The 13,604-nt window shown below is 53.0% G+C and overlaps 1 protein-coding gene across 15 annotated transcripts in view; it reads left to right on the forward strand.

The window, feature by feature from the left end:
• Positions 1-13,604, forward strand: part of PRRC2B (proline rich coiled-coil 2B) — an 84,201-nt gene that overhangs the window by 50,888 nt on the left and 19,709 nt on the right. For 10 of the 15 annotated variants that reach the window (XM_061433869.1, XM_061433879.1, XM_061433875.1 and 7 more), the window contains 5 exons: positions 469-787; positions 2,346-2,542; positions 4,921-5,113; positions 9,468-9,684; positions 10,312-12,378. In XM_061433869.1, coding sequence (XP_061289853.1) covers positions 469-787; positions 2,346-2,542; positions 4,921-5,113; positions 9,468-9,684; positions 10,312-12,378 — 2,993 coding nt within the window. The remainder of the gene's footprint in view (positions 1-468; positions 788-2,345; positions 2,543-4,920; positions 5,114-9,467; positions 9,685-10,311; positions 12,379-13,604) is intronic. The other 5 variants (XM_061433871.1, XM_061433876.1, XM_061433878.1 and 2 more) reach the window with 2 other exon arrangements.

The raw sequence follows: 13,604 nt of genomic DNA on the forward strand, positions 1-13,604 counted from the left end.
GTGTCTTGGGGCTCTTTGTATCCAGAGGTTCATCTGCTTTCGTGGGAGGAGCAGTAGGGCAGCTCTGTGGCTGAGGAGTGATGAGCATGTGGTTTTCTGCTCCTGTTCTTTAGCAGTGGGTACCCTGACCTTGCGTGCCCAGAGGTGGCTGCCGGAGTGCCTATTCTCTTGAGTGTTTCCTGCATTTCAGTCATGGTGTTAAGAGGTTTGCAAATGATTCCGTGCACCTTTACAACCCGGAGGGCTTCCTTGATTATCAACAGTTTCCAAAAGAGAAATTAGGGTTTAGACTGTTGGTGCTTGCCCAGCCCTCTTTCCAAATACAGTGTAGGGCAGAACAGGATCGAAGCTCAGGTCCTCTTGCCATAGGCCTCTTGAAGGTGCCCAAGGGTCTTGAGAAGGGAGCTGACCCCCTCCAGGTGGTGACCTGTCTCTGAGTTGTGACATCCTCTGACCGTCTTCTCTCAGCAGAAATCCTCCATGGGCACCGTATTTCGGCAGCAGTCTGCCGAGGACAAAGAGGACAAGCCCCCACCGCGGCAGAAGTTTGTCCAGTCTGAGATGTCCGAGGCTGTGGAGCGAGCCCGGAAGCGCCGGGAGGAGGAGGAGCGCCGTGCGCGCGAGGAAAGGCTGGCTGCCTGTGCTGCCAAACTCAAGCAGCTTGACCAGAAGTGCAAGCAGGCTCAGCGGGCCAGCGAGGCCCAGAAGCAGGCGGAAAAGGAAGCTCCCCGCTCTCCGGGGGCTGAGAAGGTGACTCCCCAGGAGAACGGCCCTGCCGTCCACAAAGGTGAGCAGTGAGCCTGGCCCCTGACCTGGAAACAAGGGCTGTGTCACTGGGCATCTCCCTGGCTTCTTAGCATGAACTGTGGCCAGTGGCTGGATACACAGGGATCCCAGTTGTTAAGAGTTCAGGCCTGGATCAGGGGCCTGGGTTCACGTCCTGTTTTCACCACTGAAGCCAGCTGGCCACGTGCTTCCCCTCTGACACCTCCCCTCTGACTTCCCACTTTCCTCGCCCATGAAGTGGGTTGGGGAGAGTTTGTACCCACCTCCTGTGCTCAGGGTCCTGGGAGATGATGTCACGAAGCACATGGCACATTTCTACATGCAGAAGCACCCGCCTTCTCACAGGTGCTTCTAACGAAGCACTGTCTTCGTTACCACTACTGCTTGGCAGAGGAGATGTGGGTGCCGGAGGACCTCAGTAGGAGCACAGCACTCTCTGTGACGCTGAAGGAAGCCTGCCCACTTTTTAGAATACATTTTCCCTGATGTTATTCCTAAAAGGACTGGATCATGTGGCTGCACTAGAGACACCAAACAGTGTTAAGTGGTGAAGGGTGTCTCTTGCTCTAGTTTTTAATAATATGATCAGTTATGTTCTTTGTGACTTTCTTAAATGAACTCAAACAAAGTCTCTAAAGTAGAGAAGGGCCTGATGTTAGTTTTAGTTGCTGAAAGCTTCTCAGATGGAGGGCGTACCAGTGACCTGGTGGTCATCAGCGCCCTTTTGGCCGAGGAACTCAGATGCTGGTCCTTCTGTAAATGCTGTGTCACTGAAGTCTGGGTGAAGCCTGGGCCCAGTGTCAGGGACCTACTGAGGGGGCAGTAGAGAGTCAGGGAGTGGACCGCAGGGTGTAGAGTGGGCCTGGGTGTGGGATGTGTCCCCGGCTCTTCCATATGCCCCCTGCCCATCATCATTCCTCTGGAACGCTGCCCTACCTCCAGGCTTTGCACTGGTGTTTGCTCTCTGCAGTAGATTTCTTAAGAATGGAAACATCAGTTATAATAAAGCTGGAAAAAAGAATGCAAAGCTGGGATGGGGAAGACAGCAGGGGATTCCAAGGGGCACAGTCTTGGAGATGGTGGGGAGCATTCCATTTGAAGTGCACTCCGTGGACTGGCCCAGTTAATGCTCACAGAAGCCTCGTGGGATAGTTGCAGCTGTCGTCCTCAGAGGGGCTGCCTGGCTGGCCTGACTCACATAAATGGATGGAGGTGGGGGCACGTGGGCTCCCTTTGAGGCCTCATCCACTCTGTTGCGCTGGGTCCATTTTAATAGACCCTCTCTCACTTGGAATTGTATCCCAGCTCTACTGCCGACCGTGCGACTTCAGGCAATTCATCTGATCTCTCCACCCTTCGTTTTCTAATCTGTGATGGGGGCCAGGGGGAGGCTGTGAGCTTGGGCATGGGAAGTGTTAGCTCAGTGCTGGGGTTTGGGGATGCAAGTAGTTTAGCAGTGGAAAGTATGTGCCTACAAGAAAAAGCATTTGCCATTAAATATTCACTCAGCCAAGCTTTCATGAACTGACCTGGCCACTCCCCAATTACTTGTTCTGTAGGCTCCCCTGAGTTCTCTGCCCAGGAGACCGCTAGCACGTTTTCAGAAGAAGCCCCCACAGCTCCTCCAGCAGTGGCTCAGAGCGGCGGCAGTGAGGAGGGGCCCCGGGAGGCTGGCTCCCCTGCACAGGAATTCAACAAGTACCAAAAGTCACTCCCTCCCAGATTCCAGCGCCAGCAGCAGCAGCAGCAGCAGCAGGTAAACAGGAGACGCTTAGCCCATATTGTAAACAGACTCGCCCCTCCGTCTCCCTGGCCCCTTCAATTAAAGCAGATGACACCCACCCTCCTGTACCCCAGTTGCCAGCAGGGACGTGGAGAGTGGGGGCCTTGGAGATCAGCCCTGGCCTTTCATTTCTCCAGGTAATTCATCCTCTGGATGAAAACCTTTGTTGGTAGTTTGTGGACCCTGTTGGCTAGCATTGAAAGGAATGGCTGGTGGTGTCTGAGTGGTTTTTTCACTGAGAGGTGTACAATGTGGCCACTCTTCAAACTGACGGCGGCCCCACCCTGGAGCCTCTCTGGGAGGAAGAGGCCTGGGGGCTGTGTGGAGAGCACTGGAGAGGAATGTTGGCTTTGAGTTAAGGGCGGAGGCTTGTAGGATTCCGTCAAACAGCTTTGGGCTCTGGTGCTAACGGTGCTGCTTATCTAGCCGGGTGGGCCTTGGACAGGTCAGTGTGAAGCGGAAGGAATGAAGCCCTGACTTGGCGTGGCGGTGAGGAGTCTGCGATGCCCGTAGACTAGTTTATCGGTGGTCCAGTAGTGTCTTTATTGGTGTTCCATTAATGTTCTTAAAACGTTGTCTCTCTCTTTGTTTTGGCTGTGCTGGGTCTTCGTGGTGGCATGTCAGCTTCTCTGATTGCAGAGTATGGGCTTAGGTGCCCTGTTGCATATGGGATCTTAGTTCCCTGACCAGGGATCAAATCTGTGTCCCCTGCATTGAAAGGTGGATTCTTAACCACTGGACCCCCAGGGAAGTCTGGTTAATTATTGTTAGTAATCGAAAATGTTCCAAAATGCGGGTGCCCTGGGGAAACAGATCAAATTTTACACCTTTACCCAGAAGTTTTTTAAAGTTGCCTTTACAACCTTCACCCCAGACCCTGTTTCCCTTGGGCTCCTAGGAAGCATTCCAGAAGCCCACCGTGGCCTGTGTCCTAGACAGTTAGGTACATTCATTGTGCTGTTGTAGTTTTGTACCGTGAGCAGGCACCATGCAGTGACTCCTGGGCTTGGTGAAGATTTACTGCCCACTGGAGAGATCTCTGGAGTCACTCCAGCCAGACACAGTTGTAACAGCTGCTCTAGGGAAGTCTTCTGGGGAGGGTGGGGATGGGCAGTGACAGGTAAATCCTTCCTGAAGAGTAGGAGAAAGCCTGAACGTGCCAGAGTAGCCTGAGGGAGTCTGGCAAATGGACTGTCTGGTCAGCTTCCCTGGGGACCTGGGGTTTAGACAGGAGGAGGAGCTGTGGGCAGAGCCCTAGAGAGCTCCGCTTACTGAGTGCCGAGTGCTCCTAAGAGGTGCTGGGAGCACCGGCGAGCCATCCGGGGAACCCCGCCCAGGCTGGAGTTGAGCCTGCTGGCTGGTGGGATAGGGCATGCTGGGTCAGCTGTCCCACTTGTTTGACTGTATCTGTGTCTGGCCAGGATGCTGGTTTGGGGTCCGCTTGTGAGGAAAGCCCCGGGGGTCACTGGTGCTGTGGAGCAGGTCTGAAATGAACCCTCATTGGGTCTAGGTCCTTGATTTTTAACACTCTTTTGATGTGTTAGTTCATTCATGCAGTGAACTCTTTCCATACCATGTCTGATGGTAGAGGTGAGTGGACTGCAGTGAACTTGGCATATGATCCCCTGATATAGGGAAGGGAGGCAACCACAGGAGAAACACCAGTGCTGTGAGAGCCGAGAACAGGGTACCTGACCTTCCTTGGAACTTGTGGCAGGCTTCCCAGAGGAAGTTCTCTTTAAGCTGAAACCTGAAGGAGGGGTGTGGGTGAACAGGTTTGGGGCCCAGGGAACAGATGGCCCAGCGTGTTTCCAAGGCCTGAAGCAGGCAGGCAGGCAGGTGTGTGGACTGGAGACTGGGGCAGTAGTGGGAGGTGATGCTGGAGAGGCAGATGGGTCAAGACCCTATAGATCACATGTAGCCCCATGGATCCCAGCTGTTAGATGGAGAACTGTGGAGAACCCAGGAGGACTCTGGCCGTGATCAGGGTATCGGAGTGTGGAGAATGAATTGAAGGGACAGTGGGGGCTGGGGATGGGGAGGAGCATTGGGGAGAGGTGCTCTGGGAGGTGTGCTGGTCACGTGTCAGCTCCAGGAGAGCCTTTGATCTGCGTGAGCACCCAAGCTACCGTGTGTAGTGGAGGAGCCCAAGGGCCCTGTGTGACGATGGGATGACTGTGCATCCGTCCTGGGAGAGGGCCTGGGCCTGAACGTGGTCATGCGTACACTGGGGCCTGCCCTCTCTGGTCTTCTGTCTGGGTGGGTTTTCCCTGGAAGCGTGTGTATGTGGGCACGCGCAGCCTGTCTGCTCCGTGGCACCTGTGCAGCCAGGTCTCTGTCTCTGCCAGGAGCAGCTGTACAAGATGCAGCACTGGCAGCCGGTGTACCCTCCGCCGTCCCACCCGCAGCGCACCTTCTACCCGCACCACCCCCAGATGCTGGGCTTTGACCCCAGGTGGATGATGATGCCCTCCTACATGGACCCACGGATCCCGCCCACTCGGACCCCAGTGGATTTCTACCCCTCGGCCCTGCATCCCTCAGGTAAGCACCAAGGTGCAGTGAAGACCAGGGTATGTGGTGTGGGCAAGGGCGTTGCCTTGGGAGGTAGACAGACCCCACCTGGATTCCAGTCCGGCCTCTGTGCAAGTCACATATCCAGTCTGAGTTATAACCTCCTTGTTTGCAAAATGAGGGTGTAATAGTACCTCCTACAAAGAATTGTTAGGAAGAGACTAAGATTATGAATCATAAATTGTCTTTGTTAATTTTCATATCTCTGCTCCATTCTTGAGTGTTCTTTATGTTCTCTCTTTTCCTTGATTAGTCTTTCCCAAGGTTTGTCAAATGCCATTTTTTTAATGCCATTTTTAAAAAAATATCTTTTGAGGTTCTTAATTCCTGTCTTTTATTTGGTTTTTATTTCATTAATTTGTCCCCCCCATTATTTCCACTGAAATTATTTTGTTCTTTTTCCGATTATGTTGGATGCTTAATTAGATCACTAGTTCCTGAGTTTTCTGATGTATTTACGTCTCACCTGAGTTTATGAGCATTGAGTTTTAAAATAACATTTTTATTACTGTACAGTTTTAAATATTAGTCTGATTTTGAGTGATTTTTAATGGTATATTGTAAAATTTCCAAATACAGAGTTTTAATATCATCCATATGTTGTTAATTTCTACTGTGGCTGCCTTTTGGTCATATATCATGGTCTGTATGATATAGACGAGCAGTCAAAATTTTTTTCCATTAATACCAGATAATAAATATTTTAGTCTTTGAACTGCTACTCCAGTTTTGCTGTTGTAGAACAAAAACAGCTATAGACAATAGTAAGTGAATGGGTGTGGTTGCTTTTCAGTAAAACTTTATTTTTAACAAGTGGCAGATCAAACTTCACTCAGGGGCTTGAAAAGAATGTATTCTCCTATTGGACATGGTCCATTAAAGTGTGCTTGCTGACTGTGCTGTATGAATATCTATCATCACAGTTTTTTTATTTTATTTTTTATTTTCCACCGTGATTGTGGATTTATCAAATCTTGTAAATGTGTCAGTTTTTGGTTTACCTATCTGGAAGCATGTAGGCTTGGGGTGACTGTATCCTGTTTCTTGTATTTTCGCATCGCACCTTTGTTTCTTGTGTTTTCTACCTTTAACAGATCTGATGATAATTTCATTCCAGTTTTCTTTTGATTAGTATTTGTGTGGTATCTTTCTACCCCAACTTTTTATTGTCAGCCTGAGCCCTTTGTGGAGGAGAATATCTTTGTATGTTTAAGATGTGTCTGGTTTTACCCACATTGAGTGGGTAAAACTGTGACTGTAGTTACCAAAGTTGTTCCCTTTAGATTGGGGGCATAGGTGTCAAGTTTTCCGATTCCTTTTGTTTTCCTTCTGCATTCTGTTTCTACTGTGAGTGGTTAGGTTAAATTCTAACACGCACCCTTGACTTAACAAAGGCTAATCAGATTACCCTGAACCTGAGCTCTAATTCAGGAGTCTTTTAATTTTTCCCTGGAATTTTAATTCTTCCCTTGTTTTGATGCTTGCGAAATTATTATCTTTGTTGTTTTATTCAATCTATGCTTGTTCAGATCTGTCTATATGTTTACTAGTGTCTTTGCTGCTTATCCTTCCATCTGAGCTCCATTTATTTTTTCAGAACATACATTTTGTCAAGGCCTCTACGAAAGTTTTTGGCGATACATATTCTTCACATGGGGCTTCCCAGGTGGCACTAGTGGTAAAGAATTTGCCTGCCAGTGCAGGAGACATGGGTTCCAAACCTGGGTCTAGAAGATCCCCTGGAAGAGAAAATGGTAGCCCACCTCAGTATTCTTGCCTGTGAAATCCCATAGACAGCGGAACCTGACTGGCTACAGTCCATGGGTTACAAAGAGTTCAACGCAACTGAGCACTATTTTTCATCTATGGCAGCCTTTCTCTTAAACGATAGTGTAGCTGGGTATAGAACTCTAAGTTTGCAGTTACTTTCTTTTAGGACTGTGAAGATAGTATTCCTTTTCTTCTGGCTCCTGTGTCTGGTTTGTGTTGCTTTAAGATCTCTTTGTCTTTGGTCTCCTGTAGTTCTTTCTCAAAATGCTGTGTCTAGGTATATATCTATATCTATCCTTACTTTATTCTGCTTAAAACTCATAGTCCTCAAATCTAAGGTTGTATTGCTTTCATCACTTTTGGGAGTTTCTCTTCTAATTATCGTGTTAACTATTTGCCTTTTTTCATTCTTTGTATCCTTTCTTCCTATGTCACCCACTTAGATTATTTGTACTGATTGTGCTGTACAAATGCCTGCATCGTCATGATTCTTCTCACTTTGCCTCCAGGTCTCCTGAATACATGAGAGCTGATTTTTGTGGTACCTTCTGGGAAAATGCTTAGAATTATTCTCTAATTCCTTGTTCTCTCCAGCTGTGCCTAATCTGCTGTTTTTATTTTTTACTGTCCAGTGGGTTTTTAATTTCATGACTATTTTTATTACCAGACTTTTTCTCTCAAATCTTTTTTTTTCTTGTGTCTTATATTTTTTGTGAGTTTTCAATTCCTTCTTAATTGCTTTTAATCATATAAACCGTAATTCTCTGGTGTTTAGCATTTTGATGTGTTTTCTGAAGTTCTTAGGGACGGTGCATGATCCTGTGGACTTGCTGTGGACTTGTCGTGGTGGAATGCTTTCCCGGCAATGTTCCGGGAGTTTTGACTCATAAGTTCATTTCCAGCAGAGCTATTCTTACCTTGGGGATTTGGTGCAGCTTGATTTGAGAGTGTATCCCTCCAGGGTGGCCCTGTGTTTTCATCTGCCAGCCTAGAAATACCTTTATTGTAACTCAGGAAGTTTTTGGAGAATTCTAGGGGTGTAAATCTGAACTCCACTCTACTACCCCCAAGCCTGTGTGAAAGCTGGCATGTGGCCATGAATTCCTCACTGGGGACTGTTTTCCTTGACTTGACCCTGGCCGGGTCACTAGCTCAGTCATCTCCCTGTCCTAAAGAGTGTGAGGTTTTTCTGGTCTGCCTTGTAATTGAATGCATAGCCCTTTGAGGGTCTTTGTGTAAGCAGCACCTCAGCTGTAACTCTCTGCCTTGTGCAGAGAAGCCCCATCTCCTGTTGGGGGGTGAGGGGGTGGTATTTAGGAGCACAGCTGTAGGTTACTACATCTGACAGATGTGTCCCTGGGTCCCCTCTCAGGAGCCCTGGCTCGTGCCTCTGGCCCATGGCTCTTGCCCATGGCTGTGGTTTCCGCTCCCTGGGGGTTTCCTGGTTTGGGGGAGCAGAGCTCTGCAAGTGAAATGTGTAACATGTTTTGTGCAGCGTTTTTGTGATAGGAGGTTTCTTCAGGTGATATGAGCTGCCATATTGCCAAAAATAGTTCTGTGTAGTGCTCAGCAGTTCTGCCTACCTTGTGATCAATACTTAGTAAACGGGGTGTAATTTTAGGATTCCAGAGAGGGTCCTTGACCACATGACTCAGACTACCTTTGTGCCGGAGTCGTATATTGGTAACCTTTGGACAAAGCATCCACAGCTGAAAGAAAGTATAAAATCACTAGCCTGATGCAGAATCATTTTCCTGATCAGATTATCTCAGCTTGAAAAATGGGCACAAAAAAAACTGGCCCAGTAATTAGCTTTGTGAAATATTTGAAAAATCAGATCCTCTTTTCTACACAGACTCTGGCCCAATGGGAGGCCTTTAATGTCATCTACAGCATGCCATCTGGTAGAAGTGGACAGAGGGGCCCTAATGAGGGGGTGCCGTCTCCCAGGCTGGTTTGTATCTCATTGGACCAAGATGTCAGCTTATCCCTGTCTCCTCGGGCCAGTTAAGAGTTGAGTGTCATCTGTGTGTCCCCTTCTTCCCTTCCCTGGAGAGAATGTGGATTATCACTATAAGCTCAGGGGCAGAAACAAGCAGAACTGAAATCCAGAGCCCTTTCTGAATCTTGCAGGGTTTGGAAGCAGGCAGACTCTGGCTCCTTGGTGCGTGTAGGCTTCTTGGAGCATAGCCCATCTTCCCTGTGTCTGTGCAGGAGACCCTTGTCATCTCCCGCTGCTGGCTGCCTGACCCCTTAGCTTTCTGCCGCCAGACATGAGCTCTCTAGTTGGTTGTGTCCTGTTTCCATTTGCCAGTTTTTCATATCCTTCAACATAGGCGCTGTTCATCAGGAACTAAGATTGGACCTCCAGGGTCTTTGAACAGGCCTTTCAGATTGCGTGCCTGTGTGCTTTCAGAGGTTCTGTGATCAGATGACGTGAAGCAGGTGGGATGCTGCATCCCCGTGATAGTCGGGGCAGCTTGTCTCCTCTGGGCCTGTAGGCGACCCATGGCTTGCTAAACGAGGTGACCGATTAGCTGTTTGCCTTCTTCAGGATTGATGAAACCCATAATGCCCCCGGATTCCCTCAGTGGGACTGGCTGTCGCTCTGAGGACCAGAGCTGTGTGCCCCCGCTGCCAGAAAGGAAGGTGACCGCCATTGACCCTGCCCCCGTGTGGAGCCCTGAGGGTTACATGGCGTTGCAGAGCAAGGGCTACTCGCTGCCCCATCCGAAATCCAGCGACAATATGGCCATGGACATGCATGTCAGGTGAGGCGACGCTTGGTCCTGCTGCCCTGCAGCTGAAGGAGGAATCTTGGTCCTCAGTGAGATGGGCTCTGGGAGGAGGCCCTGTCCCAGGAGACACCGCCCTCAGGGAAGGGGCGCCTTGGGAGGGACCAGTGTGCTCTGGGAAAGGAGAGTGAGATGAGGATGGCTGGGTGCTTTCATGTGAGAGGCTCCAATGGTGACTGAAGGCCCAGGAGGAATCCTGGGGTCAGAGGCAAATCCCACAGAACCTTGGGCCAGGGCCACGGGGTGGGGTTGAGCACATGTGTTATGGCTCCTTCCTGTGAAAGTAAGGTGAGCTGGCTCTGCCAGCCCAGCACCCCAGACTCTTCTCGGACTTCCCGGCTCCAGCGTGTTTGAACCAGAGGATGCCCAGCTGTTCGTGGAGTCCGCCAGCCACTGATCATCACTCTGGACTCCAGGGGCTGCCACCAGCCCATGGCCCAGCATCTTTGAGGCCCATTTAAAGATAGAGCGAATGTTCGTGCCTATGTTTTTTTCTTTTCCTTTTTAAAAAAAAAAAAATTTTTTTTTTTTAAACTGTGTTCAGCGTGGAAACCAGGAACCAGGCTCCAATCACATTGACTGATTTTTCTGGTTCCTTTTCAGGAGTGAAAGCTCTTACTCTGCCTCCCCCGGAAGGTCAGGGGGCGTGAGTGCCCAGCGCGAGCTCCTTGAGGAGAGAGGGCAGGAGTACTTGAGCGCTTCTGACAAGAAGGCCCCAGCAGACTGTGACTCCCGTGTCTCCTCTCAGAGAGTAGGCCAGGAGCTTTTGTTTCCACCCCAAGAAAATGGGCAGGAAGCAGGCACTCCTGTGAGTCACACCCCAAACCTCAGGTGCTCCCCACTGGAGCCCGACTTTGCCCCCACGGAGAAAAAGCTCGAGTATGGTGACTGGGATGTGAACCACCAGTCAAAGGTTGCCAACCCAGACGCTGCGGTTGAGAAGGAGGTACCGCGGGAGGAGCCACCCTTCAGCGTCTCCTCCTGGGAGAAGGAAGGGAGCCCGAGCAAGCCGCCGGCTCTGGAGCCCGAGTGGACGCCAGAAGCCCGGGGCACTGGCAGCCAGCACCCGGAGCAGACCAGCAGGACCCGTAGGTCCGGCCCCATCAAGAAACCTGTCCTGAAGGCCCTCAAGGTGGAGGACAAGGAGAAGGAGCTCGAGAAAGTAAAGCCGGAGCTGGCAGAGGGCAGCACCCGCCTGGCCCGGGAGCCAGGGCCTGTCCATGAAGTGGCTGAGGACGAGGACCAGGAGAACGACCCCGCACTGGCCAATGCGGCCCCGGCCACCTCGGAGGACCAGGGTTTAGCCCGTGCCAGCTTGGGCCGTGAGGCCAGCCGTCCTGAGGAGGACAACAAGCCTGATGGGGCCCCGGAGGCCAGACCCTCCAGGGAGGCCAGCCACACACCCCCGACCAAGAGGAATAACTGGATCTTTATTGATGAGGAGCAAGCCTTTGGGGGCCGGGGGCCAGCCCGGGGCCGAGGCCGCGGGTTCCGAGAGTTCACCTTCCGCGGGCGGCCCACCGGTAGTGGCCTGTGTGGCGGGGGCGTCCTTGGGGCACGCGGCCTCTACAGCGGCAGCCAGAGGAGTAGCCGGGGCCGGGGGCCGCGGGAGTTTGGGCCGCCGGATGACTTCCCCCGGGCCAAGCCCCGGCGGAGGATTGCCAGTGAGACCCACAGCGAGGGCTCTGAGTATGAGGAGCTCCCCAAGCGGCGGCGGCAGCGAGGCACTGAGCCTGGGGATGAGGGTGCGCTCCCGGAGCGGGAGGAGGCCACGGGAAGGAAGGGCGACTTCAGGGAGTCCTGGCGGTCCGGCAGGATGCACCCTGAGGACCATGGTGGGCCTGAGGCCAAGAACCGAGGTCCCCGGGCCTTCGGGCGTGCCCTGCCCCCGCGTCTGAGCAACTGTGCGTATGGCCGGAGAACCTTCGCGGCCAAGGAGGTGGCCCCTTGGCCCAGCCGGGGTCCTGGCGCCTCCTGGCAGGAGTCTGGCGCCTCTGACGCATGTGGAGCCCGGCGGCCCTTAGACAGAGACTACATCCCAGACGCCTACAGACGCCCCGACGCCTTGGGCTCCCGGGGCTTCGAGGATGGCCGCCTGGAGGACCGGAGGGCCTTCTTCCAAGATGACCACGCCGCAGAGTCTGAAAACGCAGAGAACCGGCCCTTCCGGCGAAGGCGGCCTCCGCGCCAGGACAAGCCGCCCCGCTTCCGGCGCCTCCGGCAGGAACGGGAAGCCCTGGGCCTGTGGGGGCCGGAGGACGAGCCACCTCTGGCAGCTGGCCAGTGGCCAGGCCGTCCTAGACCCTGCCCCGGGGACAGGAGCAGCGCCTCAGGCCACAGGTCCCCTGAGCTCGCCTATCAGAACTCCTCCGACCACGCCAACGAGGAGTGGGAGACGGCCTCCGAGAGCAGTGACTTCAGCGAGAGGCGGGAGCGGCGGGCCGGCTCCGAGCTGGACCCCCAGGCTGATGGCAGCCCCTCTGGGGTGAGCGCAGGCGAGAAGAAGGAGCTGGCCAAGCGGAGCTTCTCGGGCCAGAGACCCCTGGTGGACAGGCAGAGCCGGAAGCTGGAGCCGGGAGGGTTTGGGGAGAAGTCTGTTAGGCCAGGTGGCGGTGACACTTCTCCCCGCTATGAGAGTCATCAGAACGGGACGCCTCTGAAAGCCAAAAGGTAAACCAGAAGCAGAGTCCCGGGTTCTTTTTTATTGTTACGCTTCTGTTAGCCGGTGTTTCCGGCAGCACCTCACGCATGCTGTCCCGCCGTATGTCAGGGCCCCGACTCCTTCCCCCTCGTTGTGTTCCAGGGTGACTGCCAGGGTGTGTGAGCACCTCCGTCATTGGCTCTCACCCTGCTGTCTGCTTCTCTTGTGGTGTGTTGTTGTTGCTTCAGAACCAAGACTAGAGGCCCCATCCAGTAGTCCCCTGCAGTGGCTGTCCCAGTACCACTCCATGGTTCAATCTCCTTATGTTTCCTTGGAGTCCACCCAAGGGGCCACCACCACAGGGTTGGGGTCACTCCCTGTGTGTGGCACCTGGTGAGCACTGGTCTGTTCCCCAGACTCCTCGGCCCCCGAGTGTGTGCCAGGCAGTTTCTTCGCTGGGGCACTGCTGGCCTCCTGGCCCTGCAGAGAGATCTTCCCTGAGTGCCTTTGCTTTTCCACAAAAGACAAGCAACCCTACCCCAGGGATTACCCCCCACACTTGATGATAGCCAGGTAGCAAGCAGGGGCTGTGAGTGACTCCCAAGGCCCAAAGGGCACCTCTCCGGACTCGGAGGCGTTGGGGTGGGTATCCTGTGCTCAGTGTCTGCTTGCTGCCCACAGCTGGCCTGGGATCAGGGTAGGGGCAGAGCCTGTGCAACCTGCATCCCTGATGTGGCTCCGGCTCCGCCCAGGTGCCAAGGAAGACAATTTTCCCGCCTCCCGGCCTCCTCAAGAGTTCAGGGCACATAGGCCTGGCCTGTAGTTCACTCGTATATCTGAACAAGGCGCCACAGGAGAATGTGGATTCTTGTCAGTGTGGGTCTAGAGGAGCTTTCTAGGCCCCAGATGCCAAGACCTGGCTTTCCTTCTGGTTTCTGCCCCAGAGGACTGGCAGTGGAGCGAGGCCTGGGCTCCCTCTGCAGCCCAGTTCTAAGCCTTGCCCCTTATCTCTTTTCTGGAGCCCTACAGGGTATGGTAGGCAAAGGGAAAGGACAGGAGTACTAGCTGGGGGAGGGGGTGAGCACAGAGCAGCTTTCCCAGGTGCTTTGCTGGAGCAGTGGTCTGGGGCAGCCTCCCCACGGGCTCGCGACAGCGTGTAACCAGCCACCCCTTCTGCTGGGTCGAGGGGACAGCAGGAGGAAATGACGGAGACGAGGGCTGAGCTTGGTTGCGTGCTGGGCATGTATGTGGTTTC

This window comes from Bos javanicus, chromosome 11, assembly GCF_032452875.1.
Source record: "Bos javanicus breed banteng chromosome 11, ARS-OSU_banteng_1.0, whole genome shotgun sequence".
NCBI lineage: Eukaryota > Metazoa > Chordata > Mammalia > Artiodactyla > Bovidae > Bos > Bos javanicus.